Source organism: Mesocricetus auratus, unplaced genomic scaffold, assembly GCF_017639785.1.
Source record: "Mesocricetus auratus isolate SY011 unplaced genomic scaffold, BCM_Maur_2.0 Super-Scaffold_100022, whole genome shotgun sequence".
Taxonomy (NCBI): Eukaryota; Metazoa; Chordata; class Mammalia; order Rodentia; family Cricetidae; genus Mesocricetus; species Mesocricetus auratus.
In genome coordinates this window covers 23,862,451-23,884,923 of record NW_024429203.1, presented here as the reverse complement: position 1 = coordinate 23,884,923, position 22,473 = coordinate 23,862,451, and the positions used below count along the sequence as shown (strand labels likewise).

The 22,473-nt window shown below is 46.3% G+C and overlaps 1 protein-coding gene across 4 annotated transcripts in view; it reads right to left on the bottom strand.

The window, feature by feature from the left end:
* The window catches only part of Smim35 (small integral membrane protein 35), a 79,603-nt gene that overhangs the window by 24,813 nt on the left and 32,317 nt on the right, over nt 1–22,473 (bottom strand). For 3 of the 4 annotated variants that reach the window (XR_005870286.1, XM_040729887.1, XM_040729886.1), the window contains exons 1-4: nt 5,383–5,693; nt 5,099–5,215; nt 2,159–2,192; nt 1,021–1,154 (exon numbers count right to left, since the gene is read on the bottom strand). Coding sequence is in view for 3 of the 4 variants with exons in the window: in XM_040729887.1 (XP_040585821.1) it covers nt 1,055–1,154; nt 2,159–2,192; nt 5,099–5,215; nt 5,383–5,401 (270 nt within the window). In the remaining variant the exon portion in view is untranslated. Of the gene's footprint in view, nt 1–1,020; nt 1,155–2,158; nt 2,193–5,098; nt 5,216–5,382; nt 5,694–22,473 lie in introns of those variants that run through there. The other variant, XM_040729888.1, reaches the window with a different exon arrangement.

Sequence of the window (22,473 nt, the reverse complement as noted above, 5' to 3'; positions counted from 1 at the left end):
CAATGCACCCTTGTCCTTGTCCTTAGCCGCTTTGTGCGGCCTCAGCCAGGGGCTCCCCACTGCTCCACACCTCAGTTTCTTTCTGTCACATAGGTGTGCTTTACACATGACAGCAGGACCTGGGGACAAAACCCACCCTGAGCCTCATGCCCACCCCAGTTCAGGAGCCTAAACAGGGACACGGTTTTTAATTGCTCTGGTCATGTGTGGTGGGCACTGAGGCCTGTCACTAGAGAAAGAGCTGGTCAGAGGGAGACAGCAACGGTGGGGAAGGGTGGAAAGTGGCCAAATCAAACAGAGGCGGAAAGGACAAGGGAAAGACCAAGTTCAGCCTTCAAGGAAGCTGGTCACTGATGGAAAGGTTAAAAGGTCTGAAATCACCCTTATAAACACGTAACTCCCTAAATGAAGATGACTGGCTCTCCAGCCCCTGGTATCAACTTTACAAAAATGAAATTGCAGGAGATTCCACAGGACAATCTAATCTACACTGTGGAGTCGGGGGGGGGGGCATGCTTTCCACTCTGGGCTTCGTTAAACAGGAGAAGGAGGGCTGGAATGGCTATGATTCCTGAGACTCTCCTGGAATACAGTTTGTAACCCCAGGGAACAGTTGCTTCTCCGAGTCCCATGAGAAAATTGCTAAGGCTGGTCAGGCCCATCCACAGAGACTCAAGTCTATGAAGGCTGGAAGAGGACCTAGAAAAGGTTCCTTGTTCTCCACACTCTGGGCCAGGCTGGGCTTTCAGGACCCAGGAAGGGAGGGCAACCCAAGAAGGCTGAAGGAGCTCATGATGACCCAGGAGCCTTTTCCCTGTGTAAAGAGAAGAGATGCTAAAAGGAGAAAATGGCTTGGGAAGGGCTTTACTATGCTGTCAATCTTGCCTGACTCTCCCAGGAAAGACTGAGTAATTATTTGTGTTATGAGTGGTCCTTGGTGCTAGGCTGGTGACAGCCTGGACTCTTTTAGGACCTTACTCAGACATCAGACCCACTGAGGAATTCTTCCCTTCTACTCACCTCTCCTGACCTCCAGAGCCTAGATGCTTCTCCATCAGACTCTTTCATTGGAGAACTTCATGTAGCCGCCATCTGGACCGTTCATGTGGCCGCTGATGGTAAAGGGTGGTCCCACTTCCAAGTCCTTTAAGTTCCTGAGACAGAGTTCCAATAAAGCTATTGAAACTGAGAGCCCAGCCTCTCCCTAAAGTAGAATCTACAAAGTGGTTCCTAGAAGTAGGGAAATCTCTAGGCCCCTGACTCATTTATTTATCTTCCAGATGAAGATTTGTCTCATCTCCCAGGGCCAGAGGAGAAGCAGACTTGCCCTGTGGCAGGGAATAGTGAGATGGCATACCCTGAGACGTCTTCCTCACATCTGTTCCTCAAATCCATGACTTTCTTAGATTGTTCTTCTTTTTTTAAATCCTATACTGTGCCCAAGACTGCATTATTCGCAATCAGGCTTGTCTCCAGCATTGACAGTGAAATGCTTAGGAACAGAGAATATGCCAAGTCGTCTTTGTATTCTCAGAAATAAATACCATAAACTGTCTATAATAAAGCTTTTTAAAATAAATAATAAACAGGTGGATGGATAAGTGGATGGATGGATGGATGGATAGTGTATAGGTGAATAGATGATGATGCATGCTTGCTTGGACACGTGCATGGATGCGTGTGTACATCTATGAATGGTTGAATACATGAATGAATGTATGGATTCATGGCTGAGTGGTGGGGGTTGATAGGTAGATGAGAAGAGTAGGTAGGTGGCGCATGATGAGTTGGTGAGTGGTGGGGTGGATGGATGGGTGGATTGATGAATAAGCGGGTAGGTGGGTGGGTTACGGATGGATAGATGCACGGTGGGTGTAAGGAAGGATGAATGAGTAGGCAAGTTTGCACATGAGTAGAGTGGGTAGACAGATGGGTGCATGGGTGGCATGCTCTTTGCCTGAGAGTGAATGCTGAGATGACTGTTATCATCAGGGCCTCACATGGTGCTGAGAACTTTTCTAAATGGAAGAAATATTTCTGGTTTACTTAGGAGAGAGCCAGGGAAGGGAAGCAGTAAGTTCCATTTCTGTCTCTAATTCTTTACATTGTGTTTAGTCCCTAATGCCAGCCCACCCAAATCTGTCTTGGATCTACTCACCGGATTTGGTATAAGTTGAAGACAAAATTAGGCCCTGGGAAGACAGACAGAAAAGAGAGTTAGGACCTCTGGGAACATATGGTGCTTCCCTCATCTGCCCAAAGTGTAAAGAGGCTGGTCTTGGGTGTTGCGTGGGGTTCTTAAGACCCTTCAAGGTCCTTCCAACAGGAGCCCTGATCACCCTCAGAAGGAAGCAGTTCTAGCCTAGTGCCCCCGAAAGAACCAGACCTAGGCTTCACCCCATCTCCATATTGCAATCCTGTGATTTTAAACTGGGTCTTTTGGAGTACCAGACCCTCAGACCCCTTGAGGGTCCAACCAAGACTCCACAACAAAGAAACAAATCGTCTATGAGGCCATGGGTAGTACTTATCCCTGGCATACAAATAGACTTTGAGTGCCCATACCATAATATGGGAAGCTCTCTCAGCTGGGACTCTTGGGGGAGGGCCTAGGCCCTACTCTGGATGAAATGACTGTCACCAGAGATCCACCGAGGAGGGCCTTACCCTCCCTGGGGATCGGAGTGGAGATTGGGTGGGGGACTGGAGGACCTGGTGGGGAGGGCGGGGTAGGAGAGGAGGAAGAGGGAGCTGGGATTGACATGTAAAACAAGATTGTTTCTAACCTAAATAAAAAATAATTATTATTAAAAAAAGAAACAAATCACTCACACCACCTCACTACAACATGTTTATTAATTGTTGTTCTTTTTTCTTTTGCCTTTATTCTAATTCTGCTATCTTAACTGTCTACAATTTCTTAGCTCTAATTCTCTGTCTCAATTCTAACTCCAATGCAATTTTCTGTTACATTCTTTTTCTTCTTCTCCTCCTCCTCCTCCTTCTTCTTCTTCCTGTTTCTGCTCATTTCGGCCAGCTTCTCCTCCAGCTTCTGCCTCAGCCTCTCTTTGTTCTACTCAGATTACAAAGGCCCACAGTCTTGCAGGTATTCATCTGAAGGTCACATTTCTTAAGTAAGTGATAAGAAAGGCAATCATCCCAGCAACTCAAGTGCAATAAATCCAGATAGTCAGAAAGGAGCATTTTCCTTCAGCTAACTCCTTAGCTAGTGGGTTGCAAAATGCAGCTATGAAAGGAGAAGTCTTTTTTGTTATCTATAGAGATAGACTTCTGGAACTAAAATAATGAAAGAAATAAGGAAATTGTGTGTGATATCCTGTACTTTCGAGTGGATAAAACATCTTAAACATTTTGTGATTAGTCATTGTAAAGGCCAGGCTTTTTGGGACTGCAGACTTGTCTGTTTACTGAAGAGTCCTCAGAGACAGTGCAGCAGTGTGAGCTTCAGGGGCAAGGGGTAGAGGACCCCCTACAACACTCGCCAAGGCACAGTGGCATTAAAAGCATTTCAAATCTTAAGACACACACACACACACACACACACACACACATATGGTTTTTCGAGACAGGGTTTCTCTGTTTTGCTTTGGAGGCTGTCCTGGAACTTGCTCTGTAGACCAGGCTGCAAGATATAATTGTTTTGTTCATCATGTAACCCTACAGTAGAAAGAGAAGCTTGTAACTCTATTTTGGGGTTATGAAGTTAATTTATATTTTGTAGTTAACCCTGGTCAGCCAGGAAATCACATCCCGTGGTATCTGAACAAAAGCCATAAAACTGAGGCTAGGAATCTGTGCAAAGAGTTCATTATTGTCCTTGGTACCACAATTAGGTTACTTTGCACTATTTACCTTGGCTCAACAAGTCACATAGCTGGCTACATGTCCCAGTAAATAATATTGTATTTTTTAGTAATAATTTATCTTAAAATCCTAAATTTCTTATTAGCAATATACCCCAAATGCATAGGGGAAATTGTGTGCAATAAATGATCAAATAGTGCTGAACTGTGGGAAATAAATCCCAAGTATTTTAACAGATGGGAGTAAGCTACAGCAAGAAATCTACAGCAAGCAAACAGCCAAATCATTCACAAGGCAATATGTCTAACATCTTGGTTTAACCCTCCAAAACAATCCTTGATGCTGATGGTTTGATCTTGTGAAATGAGGCTGCTTAATTACTAAATAATCCTTTGGCTCCCAGCAGATGTCCACTGCATATGCCTGTCTACTTCAATAATGGAAGCTGAGGGATGAAGACGTCACTCAGTTGGTAGAGTATTTATCTTGCATGTGAAGAGCCCCGATTCCTTCCCCAACACAGCGTAAACTGGGGGTGGTAATGTATAGCTTTAATCCTAGCACTTGGAGGGGGTGAGGCAAGAAGATCAGAAGTTCATGGTATCCTTAGCTGCATAGGTAATTCAAGGCCAGCCTGGACTAGAGACTGTCTCAAAAAAAAAAAAAAGGTAGGCTGAAGCCGCCCAAAGAAATGTACCCTGACCCTGAACATGATGGTGGTTGGCTATACTCCCAGAACTCAGGCTGAGGCAGGAAGATTGATAGTTATCCATATCAAGGCCATATAAAAACAAGGAAAAATACAATTTATTCATTGTGTGGAATGTTAAAAATACATACCAAGGAAAAGTGCATTGGTACGTGGTAGATGCTCAATAGATAATTGTAAATTCACACCTCATGGACATGGTTGGAGGGGAGGACAGGGGACACAAGAAGACCCACAGACAGAGAAAGACACATAAGGAGCCAGTCTGGTGCCCTAGCCTTCCAGGTGTGGCCCTTGGTCTTGAGGAGTTCAAAAAAATTAGAAGCTGGCTACTTCCTCGAGTGGGAGGAGCCTCCACTCCCTGGATAAAGCCCCTCCTCCCCATCTGAGCCCACTTCAGTTGCTCAGCCACCCACTCAAATCTTCAACCACTGCAACCACCAGAGGAAATATTTTTGCATCGTGCTGTGCTGAAAGACTTGCCACCCCGCCCAGCCTTGCCAGCCCTACTAATGAGGACTGGCAGAGCAGAGCTTGGGACTGTTTGGCATGGGGCTCACTCACCGTCCCAGCAGTACCCGCGCTGGTACCACTTGGCCAAACTGTAGCCAAGGATGGACACAAGCAGCAGTGACAGTCCCACTCCAAGGATCATGCCCAGCGTGCTGATGGAGTCCTCACCTGCAGAGAAGACACGCATCCTCACATCCACTGTACCAAAGCCCTGTGCCGCCTTACAACTTCCCTCCTCTTCCTTCTACCGCCCATCAGATGGTAGTCCTCTAGAAGGCTGTCAGGCTAAGCAGTCTGGCTCATCCCAGCCACGCAGTGATCGGAATGTCTGATACCTGAACTGTGGAACTGCATCCATGCAGGGTATCTTTAGCACGTTAATCCAAAGGCACAGCACTCCTCTGGCAATGGATATTTCAGAACTGGGGAGATTCCTGAAATCACGCATACTTTACTTAATAGAAGATGCTCTGCCCTCTTGAGGCGGAGCCTGGGAGGCCAGGAGAGACAGCCTGGAGACCTTCAAGTGCACAGACCATGGGATCCCAGGTTTCTTGCCCTTTTGCAAGGGCTCACACTCTGCTTGCTCTTTGTTCTTGCCACTTCCTCACTTTTGCGGACCGAGCTCTCAGCTAAAGACATTATGTTATCTGAAAGGCTGAACCAACAGCATGAGACAAAGGGCGTTTGGAAGAGTGTGGAGAAGCGAGAAAACAGCACAGAAACAGAGAGAGCGACCAGGCTCTGAGGCTGATGGTGAGGCAGGTCACCTGCGCCAGGGCGAGGGAGAAAGGGGAAGCTGCTGGAGTGTGATGGAGAAACAGAATGACTCTTTATGCCCAAGGGCTGAGGGGTAGGGCCTCTAGGGACGTTGCTACTGCATGAAGTCCAGCCCCACCGTTTGCATATGGTAGGAGCCATTAGTCCCTCTACCCTTCTAGATCTCAGCAGTTCTGATGGTTATTGAGACTAACACAAATGCACAGTTACGGAACAACTAATGGGAGTGTCAGGAAAAGAGGGCACTTAGGATCAGACCTGGCACACACTAAGTGCTCAATAGATGTTAATGATGTCATTATTGTTGTCAGCATTATCATCATCGGATCCATCAAACACTGCGAGTGTATTATCAAGTACTTCACTGTTTGCTTCGCCCAAGCCACTCTCCCACGTTTTCTTGATCTTTCTTCCCAGTAAAATAGCCAGATTAAAGTCAAGCATGATGGCACTTGGGAGGCAAAAAAGGATGGGTCTCTGTGAGTTTAAGGCAATACTTGTCAACAAGAACAAGACGGGTTATTATTCTCCACCCCTGAAGATAAAATGACTGTCAAATGCAGAAAGGAGGGGTCTCTCTTTCTAGTCATGAGTTTCAGAAGCCCAGACCCAGAGAGAAAGGAAAAACATTCACAGCATGGGCAGGAAGTGAGAATAAGCCTGGCCCTCCTAACTATATTAGAAAAGAATCCCTAGCCTAGAAGAAAATCAGGAGATGAAGGAAAGGTAGTTGACAGTCAGTGAGTCCTAGAGAGGGGATCCATGCTCTTTACCCAAAAATTGAGTCCAAAAGAGACAGTAGGATCCCCCATAGAATTGTAGGAACCCCAGGAAAACAGTCAGAGCCCACGAAGGAATGCTGTTGATGGGCTCATTCTCAGACTCTGTTCAGCTTTCTCATACAGCCCAGGTCGAGGGATGTTTCCACCCACAGTGAGCTTGGCCCACCCACACCAATCTCCAATCAAGACAATCTCTCATTGATAGGGCCACAAACCAATCTGATCTGGGAGGTCCCCCAGCTGAGTCTCCCACAGATGACTCTGGGCTGTTATCGGGTCGATAGCTGAAGTGAACCAGCACAGTCATCTATGAGAGAGAGGACAGAGATTCCAGAAGCTCTACAGTAACAAGGGGTGCTGACCAAGAGAGGAGGGACGGGGCTAGCCTTCACATGTTGGTAGCACAGCAGGGACTGTTGAGGCTGGGATTCTAAGGGTCCTATCAAAGAAAAGTATCCAGAAATAGATAACAGCAAAAGAAAAACACAGAAGGGGTGGTCACTATCCTGAGATCGGAGGTAAGGGAAGGAGTCTCCATTCCTGTCTGTTCCTCCTTTGCCCCGTCCCCATCTGTGCCTTCTGAGATTGCTTGCAGAACATTAATTACTCTGATTTACCTTCCAATTTCCCCAGCATGCCCCCTTAATGGATATTCCTTACTTAGTCTCCCCTTTATACCTTTACATTTTTACAGTAAAATATTCCTGCTATATAGCCATGTTGAATTTACTGCTAATCTCCAAAGAGTATAAAAATTGCACCCCTTTTGTTTATTAGTGATCTCAAGCAGAGATCATAACCAGTCAATGTAGGGAAAAGGGGCCAGTCAAAGAAACATACCCTGAGAAGAGCCAAAGAAACACACTTTGGCCCAGCAACCAGAACCAAAGAAATGTACCCTGGCCCTGAAACCAGTGCCAAAGGAACACACTTTGTCCCTGGAATCAGAGCCAGTGAAAGAAATGCACCCTGGCCCTAAAATTGGAGCCAAAAGGCTAAAAAGGACCAGAGAAAGAAACACACTTTGGTCCTGAAACCAGAGCCAAATCTGGCCTTAATCCTGTGCAGAAAAGTAACCAATCCCTGAGCAGAGCTCTAGCCAATCAGAGCTCAGAGCACTGAAATCGGACCAATCCCTACCCTGGAAAAACTTCCCCGCCCCCCCCCAAGAATCCCTATATAAACCCTGTGTATGTTCAGCTTGGCTGGTCCAGCTGCCTTCCTATAAACCCCTTCAACTGAGCTTTGGGTGAAGATCTTCTTTTGCGGCAACTGAGCAAAGGTGACCCTGGGCAGAGCAGAGTGGAGCAAGCAGGGCTATAACACTTGCCCGGGAAACCTTCCCTTGGCAGAGCTGAGTGTAACAACTCCGCTCTCAGCTCTCTGCTCTCCAGGAGCAGAGCTGAACTGTAGCAACTTTGCCCGGGAAACCTCTTGCCGAGCAGAACTGCTACACTAGGCGAACATCCCCAGCTGGAAGACCCTGTCCTGCCAGAGCAAGCCAATACACCAGGGAAGCCTTTCCCTGAGGCAAGGCTGTAAGCTGCTAAGCTTACTGCAACCTGTGGTGGCACTTTGCTCCCTAGCTCCAGGATACCATTCCACCTGAGCTGTGTAACACTCAGTATTCTGTGACTCCCGAGTGCCAGAATACCTGACCCACTCCTGTTCCGAAATACTTACAGTCAACGTGCCAAGAACAAGTGACTGTGAGTGCTTAGCCCTCAATGGGACATCTTACCAACTCCCTCGGTTACCCAACATGGCTGAAGAGGAGTGGGGAGCATGTTAGAGTCCAAGAATAGGGACAAGTGCTGTGAAAGGCCGTCTTCTGGATATGATGTGGCTGTTGATCTCATAAACTCACAGCAGCTGTGGTTTACCTGCACAAGACCTGTGCAGGACCAAGCCAGCCGAAGTTCTAGCACGGATGGGGAAGAGCTCAAGACACCCATAGCTGAGGAGCTGTTGGCAGCTGATGGTTGCTCCGGCAGGAAGCTTCGTTGTTCTTTGGGGATGAGGACACTGGTAGGTTGCCCATGCTCCAAGGGATGTATTTAAGGGCAGCACTAACTACACTTAGTGAGTTATTAAAAGAAAAGGGGGCGTGAAGTTGAGAGGTAGGTGTGATACAGGAATACCAGGGAAAGTTGGAGGTGAAAGTGGGGGATCAATGTTTCATATTTCATTCTCTACAAGTGTGAAGTTCTCAAAGAACAATTTACCTTGAGATCTCATTTTTAGGACAGACCCCCCTTCTTTTTCCCTCTAAGTAATCTTTCTCCAAAATTTGGTATTTATCTCTCCTATGCATATTTTTAAAGCTGTCCCTTCATAGTTTTCACATAAATCATATAAAAACAATATTAGGGCCATTTCCACTTGAGCTATTATGGAATAATGAAGATCAGATTAGCTTTTGGTTTTTTCGAGACAGTTTCTCTGTATAGCCCTGGCTGTCCTAGAACCCACCCTGTAGACCAGGCTGACCTTGAACTCACAGTGCTCTGCCTGACTCTGCCTCCTGAGTGCTGAGATTAAAGGTGAATGCCAGATTCACTTTTTATCTTGAATGACTAGAGCGAGTATATAATGGGCGAGGTGGGCTATGTACTTCCTGGGAGAAGACTGTGACACGAGGACGACCACTCTGCATTGTGGTGTGGGCACAGGAGCAGCCGCCACCCTGCCTCCACAGCCATGATAGACTCAGACTGCCAACAAAACAAGCCCCTCCTCCCCTTGCTCTTGCTGGGTATTTTGACACAGCCATGAGAAAGCAGCTCCCTAATTACTCTGTTTCCTGTACAGATGCAAAAGTCACCAAAGTGACCAGAGCAACCAGTGGTGGGGAAGAAGGCAGGTCCCATTTCCATCTTCCTGCAAGCTCTATATGTAATCAGCAGCTGCACATATTTAACAACAGAGTTCTCTGGGAAGTAGAATTAAGCACCACTTGTATTTTTCTGCATTCAAATGTTTTACCAAGCATCGGCAATCGTCAAGTCAGATTTTGGACAATTTTAATGGCAGAAAGCCTTTGCCTGGTGTTTTTATATGCCCACACATGCCACAGTGCACACATAGAGATCAAAAGACAACTTTCGGGAGTTGGTTCTCTTCCTTCCATGATATAGGTCTGGGAATTGAACTTGGGTCATTGGGCTTGGCAGCAGTTAGGTGTCTTTTCCCGCCAAGTCATTACAGTGACCCTAATTTAGGGTTTTTCAATTGAAACTCTATATAGTCTTTGAGGCAGACATGTTAGGAGCACAGACCTGAGAAAGTCTTCGTTTATTAACTTAGATGTGTTTCTTTGTTTCTATTTTCACCTAAACCTCAGCCTGTGGCCTGTGGGAGATATGTCTGTCTCTGTCTCTGTCTCTGTGTGTGTGTGTGTCTCAGCTGTCTCTCTGTCTCTCTCTATATTTCTCTCTGTCTCTGTCCCTCTCCCTCTCTCTTTTCCTCCCTCCCTCCCTCCTCTCTCTCTCTCTCTCTCTCTCTCTCTCTCTCTCTCTCTAAGTCAGAAAACAACCTTGGGTGTCATTTCAGTGAGACAGGTTCTCACTGGCCTGAAGCACACTAAGAAGTCTAGGCTGGCTGGCCTGCAAGACTTGGGGATCTGTCTGTCTTCACCTTCCTCCCCAGCGTTCGGATTACAAGTGCCTACCATCATGCCCAGTTCTTTTGACATGGGTCTTAGAGATGGAGCTCAGGTCCTCATACTTGCAAGGCAAACATTTTGTGAAATGAACCATTTCCCCAGTCCCTGTGGTGATTATGTTTAGTTGTCACTATCTCAATCTTTATTTCCTGTCTTACAATTTCCACGTAGGTTAAAACAAGCTCAAGGGTCACAAGTCAAAAGTAATGTAAGTAGGAAATGGAGACTTTCTATAACCACCAGGTTACTTACCACAAGGATTACAAGTAGGAGGGAGTCAGCCACCGTATGACGGCACAGCCCCAAGAACAGAACACTCAGTGAATGTCTGTTGGAATATGAGTTCATTGGGTATCAGCTAATAATCCAGATTGTGACTATGAATAGAAATGAGGGGTTTCCCTCTGAAATTCGGGTTATTTTTCTCTGTATCCATCTGAGCTCTCAGCAAAACCTGTGGCTATCTTTAGCACCAGCCCTGATACTCTGCACTCAGGGAACATTTATCTTCATGCTCAAAAGGTCTGAATGGAGCTCTTACGTGCCAGTCTATACTAGGCATAGAGTGGTCATGGCAGAGGAGTTCTGACTTCATGAAGCATGGTCCATTGCAGGGTCTTAGCCCAACCAAGGAAGGCTGAGCTGGGTCCTGCCTCCCAGGATCCCAGGGATAATCAGAGACAGCTGGGGGTCTAGTCAAGCAGGAACTCATTTATTGCCCCACAGCAAGCATCTTTTAAAGCAAAAAACCACAGAAGGTGGGGGGAACAGCCAGCCAATGGTTTTAAAGTTCAGCCTATCATGCTCCTAGGTGCCCCATACTTTACTTAGTAAACACAAGCCATTCATGCAGTGATCATCTGGTTTGATCTTGGCAACTAATCACCTTTTTTGTAAACATCTCAGGACTTGCCCTCCTAACTTCCCCTTGGCGCCATTTGTAACTGGCTCATGTGCCAGTCCGTGGGAAGCCAGCTAATCACTCTAGGGATCATATCTGTTCATTGAAGAAGTACAGAGTCCCAGCATAACAGAGGAACTGGACTAGTCTAGGATGACAGAAAAGACCTCCTTGAGTGTGACACATAGGCAAGGCCAAGAGGATAATGTGAATTAAAAAAAACAGAGCAGCATTTTAGATCCAGAAAACAGCATGGACAAATAGCTTGCAATGGAGAATAGAAACAATGGACAGCTTAAAAAAATATTGAAAGACTAGTGTGTGAGGCTGGAGCATTCACTGATGTGGGGTTGGGGTGGACTGGGGCTGAGGTGTGTGGAGGTGGCCTGAGTATGGAATTGACTTGGTGTGGAATAGGGCTGGGTGTGGAGTTGGGCTCAGTTTTGGATGGGGTCATATGAGGAGTGCGGTTGGGTGTTGATTAGGACCAGGTATGGGGTAGGGCATAGAGGTGGGGTGAGAATCAGATGAAGAGATTACCTCATCCAGCCCTGTGGTCTAAGTGAAGGAGTTCTACTTTGTGGAAAGCCACCTAAGCAGATAGCGGTACAATGTAAGGACCAAATGTGACCTTTCTAAAACCTAGTCTAGCTGCTCTGTGTAGAATAAATTCAGGCAGAAAGAGTGAGGGGTCCTGTCAGAAGCAAAGAAGAAATGGTACATTGACCTTGGGTGGTTACCTTGTTACAGGATACAAGGATGAACTGTCAAATGACCAGATGTCTGACAGGTGGCTTTAGTGGGAGGATTCGACCTTAAGATTTGCAATCAGATAGCTAGGAAACAGGGTCAGCACAAGGAATCTTACAGCTTAAGAAGGAGGAAGGAGGGAGGGAGAGAGGAAAGGAAGAAAGGGGAGGGGGAGTAGAGAAAAAACTAAATACAATTCAAAGTTTAAAGGAGAGAAGGACAAGAGGGAGGGGAGGAGGAAGAGAGGAAGGAGGAAGAGGGGGAGGAAGAGGAGGAGGGGAAGTGGGGGAAGGAAAAGGAGGGGGAGGAAAAGGAGGGGGAGGAAAAGGAGGGGGAGGAAAAGGAGGGGGAGAAGAGGGGTGAAGAAGAGGAAGAGGGAGAGGAGGACAGATAAGATTCTGGCACAAAAAAACATGAAGATATTTTGCTCGCAGTGAAACAGATTAAGACTTAATTTTTTTAACAACCATTTAAAGCCTACAGGCAAGCAGCAGATGAAAAAAACATCTATTCTAGCAGTTTTGTGAGAATTTGGTAAGAAAGGCAAGAATTTCCCACCTCCATCTCAGCTCAGCAAAGTGGAGACTTCACCCAAACTGTTCAGCCAAAAACACAGAACATGCTGTGTGAAATGCCAGCTGCAAGTCGTGGGAGGGAGGAGCCTGGACCCAAAGCCTCTGCAACCCAGTAAGCAAGTTCTATCTCTAATAAGCAGAGACAGAGGGGGAATAAAGCTAATACATTTAAAAGATGGCAATGAGGCTACAGGAATGAGCTAATGTTGGATTTAACAGAAAAAATTAAATAATCATCATAATTATGTTTCTAGAGCTAAAGTAAAATATGATTAAAGAAGTAAAGGAAACTGGGTGTAGTAGACACCTGCAGTCTCGGTGCTACCCAAAAACTGTGGAGGCTGAGGCAGGAGGATCTTTGTGTTCAGAAGTCTAAGATTATTCTCAGCAACACAATCAGACCATGTCTACAGAAATAAAATTCTGCCTGGATGGTGGGGGCGCACACCCTCAATCCCAGCACTCAAGAGACAGAGGCTGGCAGATCTCTATGAGTTTGAAGCCAGCCCGGTCCACAGAGTGAGTTCCAGAGCACCCAGGGCTACACAGAGAGACCCTGTCTCAAAAAAAATGAGAGAGAGAGACAGAGAGACAGACAGAGACAGACAGAGACAGACAGACAGAGACACAGACACAGAGAGAGACAGAGAGACAGAGATAGAGAGAGAAAGGAGGGAGGAGGAGGAGGAAGAAGAAGGAGGAGGAGGAGGAGAAGGAGAAATAAAACTGTTAAGCGGAAGGACTCCACAGTAGATCTGAGCCAGGAGAATAAAGAATTAGAAACCTTGAAGCAAGCCAATTGGTGGGAGGGAAAACACGAGGTGAAAAGCCAGAGAAAATGAGGCACTACTATCAAGTGTATTAGTGGAGTTAGAATGGAGGAAAAGAGAAAAGACCAAAGGAAATACTCAAAAAATTGCACAAAACTTCTGAAGTTTACACACCCAGAAACTCCAAATAAGAGTTTACAAATAGACAAATACTTGCAAAACAATGCTAAAAATCAAAGATGAGAGACAAATAAAAGTAGCAAGATGATAACTGGGGACTCACAAGGGAGTTGGCCCATATGTTGAGCAGATGCTTCCGGGTAGAAATAGCAGAGATCAGAGATATGGTGCCCAAAGAAAAACCCATCAGCAAGAACCCTACATTTGGCAAAGCTGTCTTTCAATAGTGAAGACAAAATAAAGACAAAAGCTTTCAAGGTTAAAAAAATACTAAATGTGTTGCTAGCTGGTCTGCTGTATACAAGTTAATTAGTGAAAGGCTTTCTTCAGGTTGCAAGCAAATGACCCTGCATGATCATTTGAATACACACAAAGCAACTCCACAGTGTAGTGATTATTACCTCTACTTTCCATGCAGATGGTCCTGGGATCAAGCCTCAGTAGAACCAGGTGCTGCACTATTAGTCTTGGGTTCAAAGTATAACTCAGTGGTTGAGCATTTGTGTATAGTAGCATGAACACACACACACACCCTACAAGCACCAATAAAGATAAATCTGTAACTTTTGTATAGATGTGTGTTTTTTCTGTTCTGCATAGGTATAGAAAGCAAGTGCATGGAACAGTATATATAATATAATGTTGGGGCTATTACAAATGGAAACACCTTTGTCAATAAATAGCACAAAGGAAGTGGATGGTTGCAAAGTAGTGTAGAGCCAACTATGATCATAGCTGACAATCATAACAATATCTTGTTGGACTTTGGTATAACAGCACAGAAAGTTGGTAATAGAATAGAGACATAGAGGAGAGTCAGTCACTACAATCAAAGTGGTTGCAACCCACAGGTTAAGAACCACTGATCTAGAACAAGCAAAAAGAAGGAAAACAATGATTAGAGTAGAAGTTAGTTAGTCAATTAAACATAAAAACAAAAGCGATTATCAATAAAACAAAAAATCAATTCTTTGATGATTATCAAAAACTAACAAACCTTGATTAAGCAAAAGCAAACAAACAAACAAGTACAAACCCCTCAAATGACCAGATCCAGAAACGAAGGAGGGAAATGCCTCTGACTGAATAAAAAGGGTCCCAAAGGAAATCCAGGAGCAACTGGCCCCAACAAAGTGGATAGTCAGCTTTCTAGGACAAACTACCAAAGGTGACTCAAAAAGAAACACGCTTCCCATTCGTGTGAGCTTATGCTCTACTGCCCTATGGAAGAGAGAATGTCCCCTCTTTTTCCCAGCATAATATTTTTGTTAATTATTTCAGAATTTCAGACAATACATCAGGATCAGACTCGATTCCCACACATCCCAGGTCCACCCTCCCACCCTGGGATTCCCCACCACCACCAAAAAGAGAACAAAACAAAAGAAAACCACCAAGTCCAATTGTGTTGCCCCTATACTCAATGGAACATGGCCAAACTCCCAATGGCCGGCGCCTTAAAGAAAACTGAGTCCTTCCCCACCCTCACCCCAGCAGAAGCCGTGAACTGTGATGAGCCACACTTCAGCATCCTTACTACAATGTTTGGGTTTTTGTTTTGTTTGTTTGTTTGTTTATTTGTTTGTCTCTTGAGACAGGCTTTCTCTGTTGTCCTTAGCTGTTCTGGAACTCATTGTGCAGCTCTCCTCGAACTCACAGAGCTCCACTGGCCTCTGCCTCCTGAGTGCTGGGATTAAAGGTGTGCTCCACCACTTCTGGCCTCCCTATCAGTTTTTAAGGACTCTCTTCGACAGCTTCCTGTCTAGATTATTTCTTTTTAGGATGGGAAGATTGGCACAGAAGCCTTCAATGTCTTTCATTCCCAATTATGAGTCTGCAGTCATCAATACCTCTGAATAAAAGCCCCCTTGCCCTTAACAGCTGGCTGCTGCACAGATCTCGGACATTAACTTGTTTTCCTGCTGCCAGCATGGATCATGGACGTCAACATGGTTTCTGTAGACATCAGGAACATCAGCGTGGCCACTGGCAGTAGCACGGACCCTTGAAGTCCCTCTATCCAGAAAATGAACCACCCTTCATCTTGGATGTCCTGATGCTGCTCAGTCACAGTGATCTCATGCTCTGTCCTGCCATCTTTCCCATCTCTCTATCACACATTCATTTATTAAGGTGGCATTGCAGTCTGCTGTGTGATACACAGTACATTACTTTGCCCAAACAGCTTTACATGCCAGTTCTCATTGTAATGAGTCATTGGTCTGGTTCAAGGTTTCTGATGCACCATACATACTGGAATCACTGAGACTCGTTTTGGATATCCTGTTGTTGCCCAGAGTCAGGGTCAGTGATCATCTGGCTGGACATTGCAGGCAGAACCCGTAAAAGATCCAGACAGTTGCACACCTCCCTGCCTTCAGTACCAACTGTCCCACCAGCACCCGAGGCACCCTAGACACAGCCATCCTGCTTGCAGAGAGTCAAGTGGTGACACCAATCTAGCATGCTGTGACAGGGTGAGGTCCAGTGGTGGCCTGAGCCTCCCAGCAGGCCCAAGAACTGGCTCTACCTGGTGATAATATGCATCATTGTCTGCATGGTGTCCCACACTTGTCACCGATGTCTAGTTCTGCTTTTCTCCACCGGACACACCACTCCAGTCTGCCATCTTCCTTTCCAGTTCCATGAAACCAGTTTTTAAAAGCATCTTCCCATGAGACCTGTCTTTTTCTGTTGTTCCAGGGACAGTGGACACTCTGTAGGCTCATCCTTGGCCACCACATCTCCCCTCAAAGCCACCCTGGGTCTCCCAGGCTCCTTGGTGAGTTCCCACTCCACACCTGAAGACCAGGGATCCTTAGGTATCTCTTAGCATTACTACACATACAATTGAGGCAATCGGAAACCACAGCAAATCAATTCAGGCAGGAAGATTAAACAGTGTAGGCTTGTTAGGTCCAAAGTGGGCCCAAAAATCACAGTGCTGGTGAGAACAGAAAAGTACCAGAAGGTTTTCAAAGACACCAAACACATGAAAAGCAGGCTAAGCATGTGAGCCGACATAGGTCTTCACCAACTGATGCTCACAATCAGCCTTTGATCCCTAATGCAAGAATGAGTCTGGGCAGAAATCATACCTCACTAATCATAGCTTGCCATGGCACAGACCAAGGCTCAGTGTCAGGACCCTTTCTCCTCAGCAGTGCCACAGTGGCACCTCCAATGCCAGTGGAGGATGAGCAGGATGTGCGGTTTCCCTTCCAAGCAACAGATTAACACCAACCTTTATGCTGATGACAGAGTTCATGAAAGACAAGGAGGGAGCCTCAAGACTCTGAGTCCTCGGTGTGGGGAGATAACTCAGTCGGTAAATTCTTGCCTTGTAAGTGTGAGGATCTGAATTCAGTTTCCAGAGTCTACATATAAGCGAACCGGGTGTGGTGACACATGCTTGTAATTCCACTGCTAAGAAGAGAAGACAAGCATAAAGCGTATCCCTGGGGTTCGAATTCCTTAGGCCAGTCAACCTAAGCCATTTGATGAGTACAGGTCAGTGAGAAGCCCTGTCGAATTCCTTAGGCCAGTCAACCTAAGCCATTGATGAGTACAGGTCAGTGAGAAGCCCTGTCGAATTCCTTAGGCCAGTCAACCTAAGCCATTTGATGAGTACAGGTCAGTGAGAAGCCCTGTTGAATTCCTTAGGCCAGTCAACCTAAGCCATTGATGAGTACAGGTCAGTGAGAAGCCCTGTCGAATTCCTTAGGCCAGTCAACCTAAGCCATTGATGAGTACAGGTCAGTGAGAAGCCCTGTCGAATTCCTTAGGCCAGTCAACCTAAGCCATTGATGAGTACAGGTCAGTGAGAAGCCCTGTCGAATTCCTTAGGCCAGTCAACCTAAGCCATTGATGAGTACAGGTCAGTGAGAAGCCCTGTCGAATTCCTTAGGCCAGTCAACCTAAGCCATTGATGAGTACAGGTCAGTGAGAAGCCCTGTCTAAATGGGCAGGGGTGGGGGGAGTGGGCAGTGCCTGAAGAATAACACCCAAGGCCATCCTTTAGCCTCCACACAACAGGCAAGCACATGTATAAACACACACACACACACACACACACACACACGAAATGTGAGTCATGCTGGCTGACTGCTAGAAATATAATTTCAACATGAACTAGTTCCCTGCCATTCAGCCCCGAGCTCCACCTCACTCCTACATATTAAGGACCCCAAATCTGAGCCAGCTTTTTCCTAAAATCTAGGCAAGTCAGAAGCAGATGTTCCCACATGCTCCAGAGTTCTCCATGGATCTCCAAAGCTGTCCAGTCAGGCTCCTTACAGGTGACCCGGGAATCTGCAGCTTCCAGAAAGCCCTTGCCCAAGCCTTGTCTGCAGCTGGACCCATATAGCCGGTAGGTCTGAAGGACAAAGGGATGGGTTCACAGAGGTCTGTTGAGATGAGAGGCAGTGTAGGGAATTCCCCAAAGAAAACAACCCTGATGGTATCACCTTGAAGAGGAAGCAGGGGAGAGTCATTCTGAATGTACTTAAGTTCAGACATAAGGATGTTTAGGTTTGGGGAAGTATTGTTTTGAGTAAAAGGATTTAAGATAAATAAATATTTTGGATTTTTTGGTAGATGCTGTCCCAAGAATACTTGGCTCACTACTTCCTTGAGTGTGATAAAATCCACAAGACAACTCAAAGTGAGGATCCCTTCTAATAAGTGAACCTCATGAGTAAGTTGTTGAGTGTCATCGTTAACTGCTAATGTGATCCGGGAAGACATACTGGAAGATGGAGGGCAACAGGGCCAGGCTGAATTCAGGCCCCAGTCAGCGCTGCTGGGATTGGTATTCTAGGGTACTGGTGACATCTCGATTGGATTGAGTGATACCTGAGGGATTAGTAAAGCCCACTTCTTTCTATAAGGGCATTTCCCAAGATGATTGGCATGTTGGAGTACAGATAAGAGGTTAAAACCCTGAAGTGAGCCAGAGGGTGGTGGCACATGTCTTTAATCCCAGCACTTGGGAGGCAGAGGCAGGCGGATCTTTGTGAGTTGGAGGCCAGCCTGGTCTACAGAGCAAATATCAGGACAGCCAGGGCTACACAAGAAACCCAGCCTTGAAAAGGTAAAATAAAATCCTGAATGTGGATGGCATCATCCAATAGGGTGGGGAATATGTTACTTTTTTTACTTAGACTGTAATTTTCTACAATAACAGTTGTAGAGTACTGTAATTTTTCATAAATGAGCTTGCTTGAAGAGGAAAGGACCCAACGCTGCCTGGTTTTGTGTCATGGTGGAGAAGCTAGGATTGGTCAAATCACTGTTTCTGCCCATCCTGGTTCTTGCTCTGGAATCAGCTTTCACCCTTGTGCTGGATAATGTTTGGCAGTGCCCATGGTGTCTGTGCGAAGTCAAAATGTCACCCAGGAGCAGACATGAGTTGTTCATTCACACTCCTCCAGGCACTGCTTTCTCAGATAGACTTCAGACCATCCTACACAGAAAGAAACCAAGAATTGGGAAACCAGAGGCAGGCATTAGGTCTGCCTGCATGGTCTGACTCCATAGACAGGAGCAGCAAGTGAAGTATTTCAGGTGCCAAAACAAAAATGAGAGGCCGGTCCCAGGTTGAAATGATAAGCTGCAATTTCTCACCTACGAGATGTCATGGCCAGAGTCCCTTTACATCAGTCCAAGCAAAGGACTTCCATGCCTTGGAATCACTGTGACTCCGCAGGTTGGTGCCAGCAGTGGGCTGAACGGGGCCTGTGTCTTGGGAAGGGTGGGATCCTGAAAGCAGACACAAGGATTTTTGAGTGGCTTGTTGAAAGCTACTGAGGGATGGTGCCTGGCCAAGAGCTCACTCCATTCATGCTCTACATCATGCAGTACTGAGGATGAATAGAGAGGTCTCTCTTTTGTTTGACAACCTTGTGCATTTGTTTTAATGAACTTGAGGGCATTGGCACAGCAAATCTGGATGCTGTGGATTTTATCAATTAGGACAAGGCTGAATGTTTTAAAGACCAGCCTACCGAAGAGAGTTGTCAAGTAAATAGGGCACAGGTAACTTGGGGGCAAGAAGTCATAAAGTGATGGAGAGCCAGAGCTCTAGATTAAATACATGAGGAACATCCAACACCAGCCCATCTCAGAAGGATGGAGAGCCTGTGGAAAGAACACACACACACACATACACACACACACACTTTTGCAGACATACATGAATACATATGAACACACAAAGAAAAATGAAATAATTTTGCCAGTAGTCACACAGTACTTTGGCAACTAAACATTTTCTTAAGATGAACGTGCTGCCACAGTAAATGTACATTGAAGCACAAGATCTGGCAGCAACAGGAGATGCCAACAGAAGCCTCTGGATACCACATGCCCAGTCGGCATGGAGAGGCTTAGCAGGATGCTCAAGCCTTAGCCTCAAGACCTTGAATCAATGTCACAGAAACCCCAGCCAAAGGTGGCCCAGAGGGCTGCTCTTAAGTGTGAGCCTGATACATTGCCTGGCAGTAACATGAATGAAACTCTGATATTTGCCATTTCAATTTACATTTTGCTTGTGTGTTTTATAAATGGTTGCCTACATCAGTGTATAAGTACAAATGTAAGTTTTACATACATAATATTACAATACACAGTCAACGTTATTTACTAATGGGAGACATGATCCAAAAAGCTTGGTGACAGTAAAACTGTGATCCTTGTTACTTGCACCTGCTTGGATGGCTGTCAGTGCTTCCGGGGAATCCCTTGCCACTGAGTCCAATCCACCCAATGCTGTGGTGGGATCTCTGGGAGTCCCAAGATTCTCAGGAGCGGATACAGAGAAACTCTGTAAGGATAGAGCCTTTTAAATTTTTTAAAATAATTTATTAAATTTGTGTTTATTAATTAGTATTTTATGCACATTCGTGTTTTGCCCACATGTAAGTCTGTGTGAGGGTTTATGAGGGTGTTGGATCCCCTGGAACAGGAGTTACAGACAGTTGTGAGCTGCCATATGGGTGTTGGGAATTGAACCCAGGTCCTCTGGGAGAGCAGCAAGTACTCTTAACCACTGAGCCACCTCTCCATCCTCAGGCTGGAGTCTCAAGAAGACCTTTCTCTAGAGCCCAGCAGCATCTTGCCCCCCCACTGCAGGAGTTTGAGTGAGCCACTCTAAACTTCAAGTTCATCTTCCCTAAATGAGTGAGAGGTCCTCGTGGCATTGTGGCGAAGACCCTGTGAGATAAAGGAAGGCATGGGTTTTTAGGGACTGTGGAACCTCTCCCTTCACCAGGCAGGCAAGTAGGTTAAGGAAGCCCTACAAGCATCAGCATCCAGGCCTGAAGGAGGGCTTGGTGCCCTGCTGAACCCCATGCTGAGAGGCCTGCCCACACCAAGCCAGGCTTCCACTTCGGAGGACCAAAAGTTACACACGTGAAAGTAGTCAAAGCAGCTACTCTACTCCCTGTGACTGGCGCTGGAGAAGGCAAACACGTTGGACCTCTACAGATCTCATGTTGGTTCCAGCCGTAGACAATGATGAGCCTCAGTCAGCCTGCCACATGCATTTCTACCTCACACTGGTACCCAGCCCCTCACATCAGCCATCAGTCACCCCTACCATCCTCAGATTCCCGCATCTGCTGGGAAAGTTCAAAGGCAAGGACACGATGACTCTTAGATTCTTCTTGTGGGTCCCCACCAGGTCTTTGGGAAGATAAAATTCACATAGAGGCAAGCACCCATTCGGGGCACCCCAGTATCCTCCACCTGGAAGATAAATGCTGACTCCCACCCATTGCTTCCTCATCCTGGACCCAGGCTGGTCCATGCTCCTTGCAGGAAATAGGACAAGCCAAGGCTTCTTTGCCTGGCTACAGGGTCAGGGGCCTTGGGACTTCTGGATCTAGCCATGAGTCATCTGGAAATACTTGAATACTTAAACACGCACAAGCCCTTACACTTCCTGCCACCTCAGTCACCCTCACGCACACTCAACCCCTGGCCAAGGCTCCCAGCTGGTCTCCTTTGGCTGTTCCCTCTCCATCGGTTTCCTCTTCTCGAGAGCCCTGACTCATTTGTCTGTTAATTTCAAAGGGGCAAAACGAGCTCCTGCCCCTGCAGAGCAGAACGGTTTGCTCCAGGGTTTAGTGGGGATGAATGAAGGAGGATGGGACAAGAGTGCCTTTGCCTGAATCCAAGGCCAAAAGTGATCAAGGTGAGTCAGAGGCATCTGTCTCCTATGGCTACTACACAAGCTACAGCTGTCCCAGCTGCTCTGTGTAGCTAAGTTGTGCCTCTTACTGTTCCTTGTGGATTCAAAGTGAACAGTTCTTCCTGAATTGAAGGCATCTTGTGACTGGGCACATGGACCATTCACTCCGTTCCATGTCTCCTGTAGGCCAGCATGGTCTGGGGCAGACAGCTGTTCCTGGATGCTGAAATAAGACCTTAGGACAAACCACGTCAAACTCAGCAGTATCTAACACAACTGGATACTCTGTGTTCCCCCACTTGACTAATAGACATCCCATTCCTGTCCCTCCCCTGGGTGGCACCCCCAAAATGAACATCTAAATGACCCTAAAAGGCAGAGATTTAGTTCACAATACCTACTTAAAATGTGGTGGTGCACGCCTTTAATCCCAGCACTCGGGAGGCAGAAGCAGGTGGATCTCTGTGAGTTCGAGACCATTCTGGTCTACAGAGAGAGTTCCAGGACAGCCTCCAAAACAATACAGAGAAACCCTGTCTCGGAAAACAAAAAAAAAGAAAGAAAGAAAAGAAAATGTAGTTTTTTTACCAAGTTCACCCTCGGTCCCAGGAAGGGGTAAGTGAAATGAGAGACAGAGAACACCATTAGGGCCAACTTCACTCTATCTGTGCCCACTTTTACTATTAGAATACCAAAACCAGGTCATCTGTGGTTTCACCCAAGGTGGTTCATTTCCGGATGCGGGTGCCCGAGCCGGGCCATCTGGGCTGACTGTGAATAGGAAGCAGGTTGTGTGGGGAGAAGGTAGGGTGGTAGAGCACCTATGTGCCATA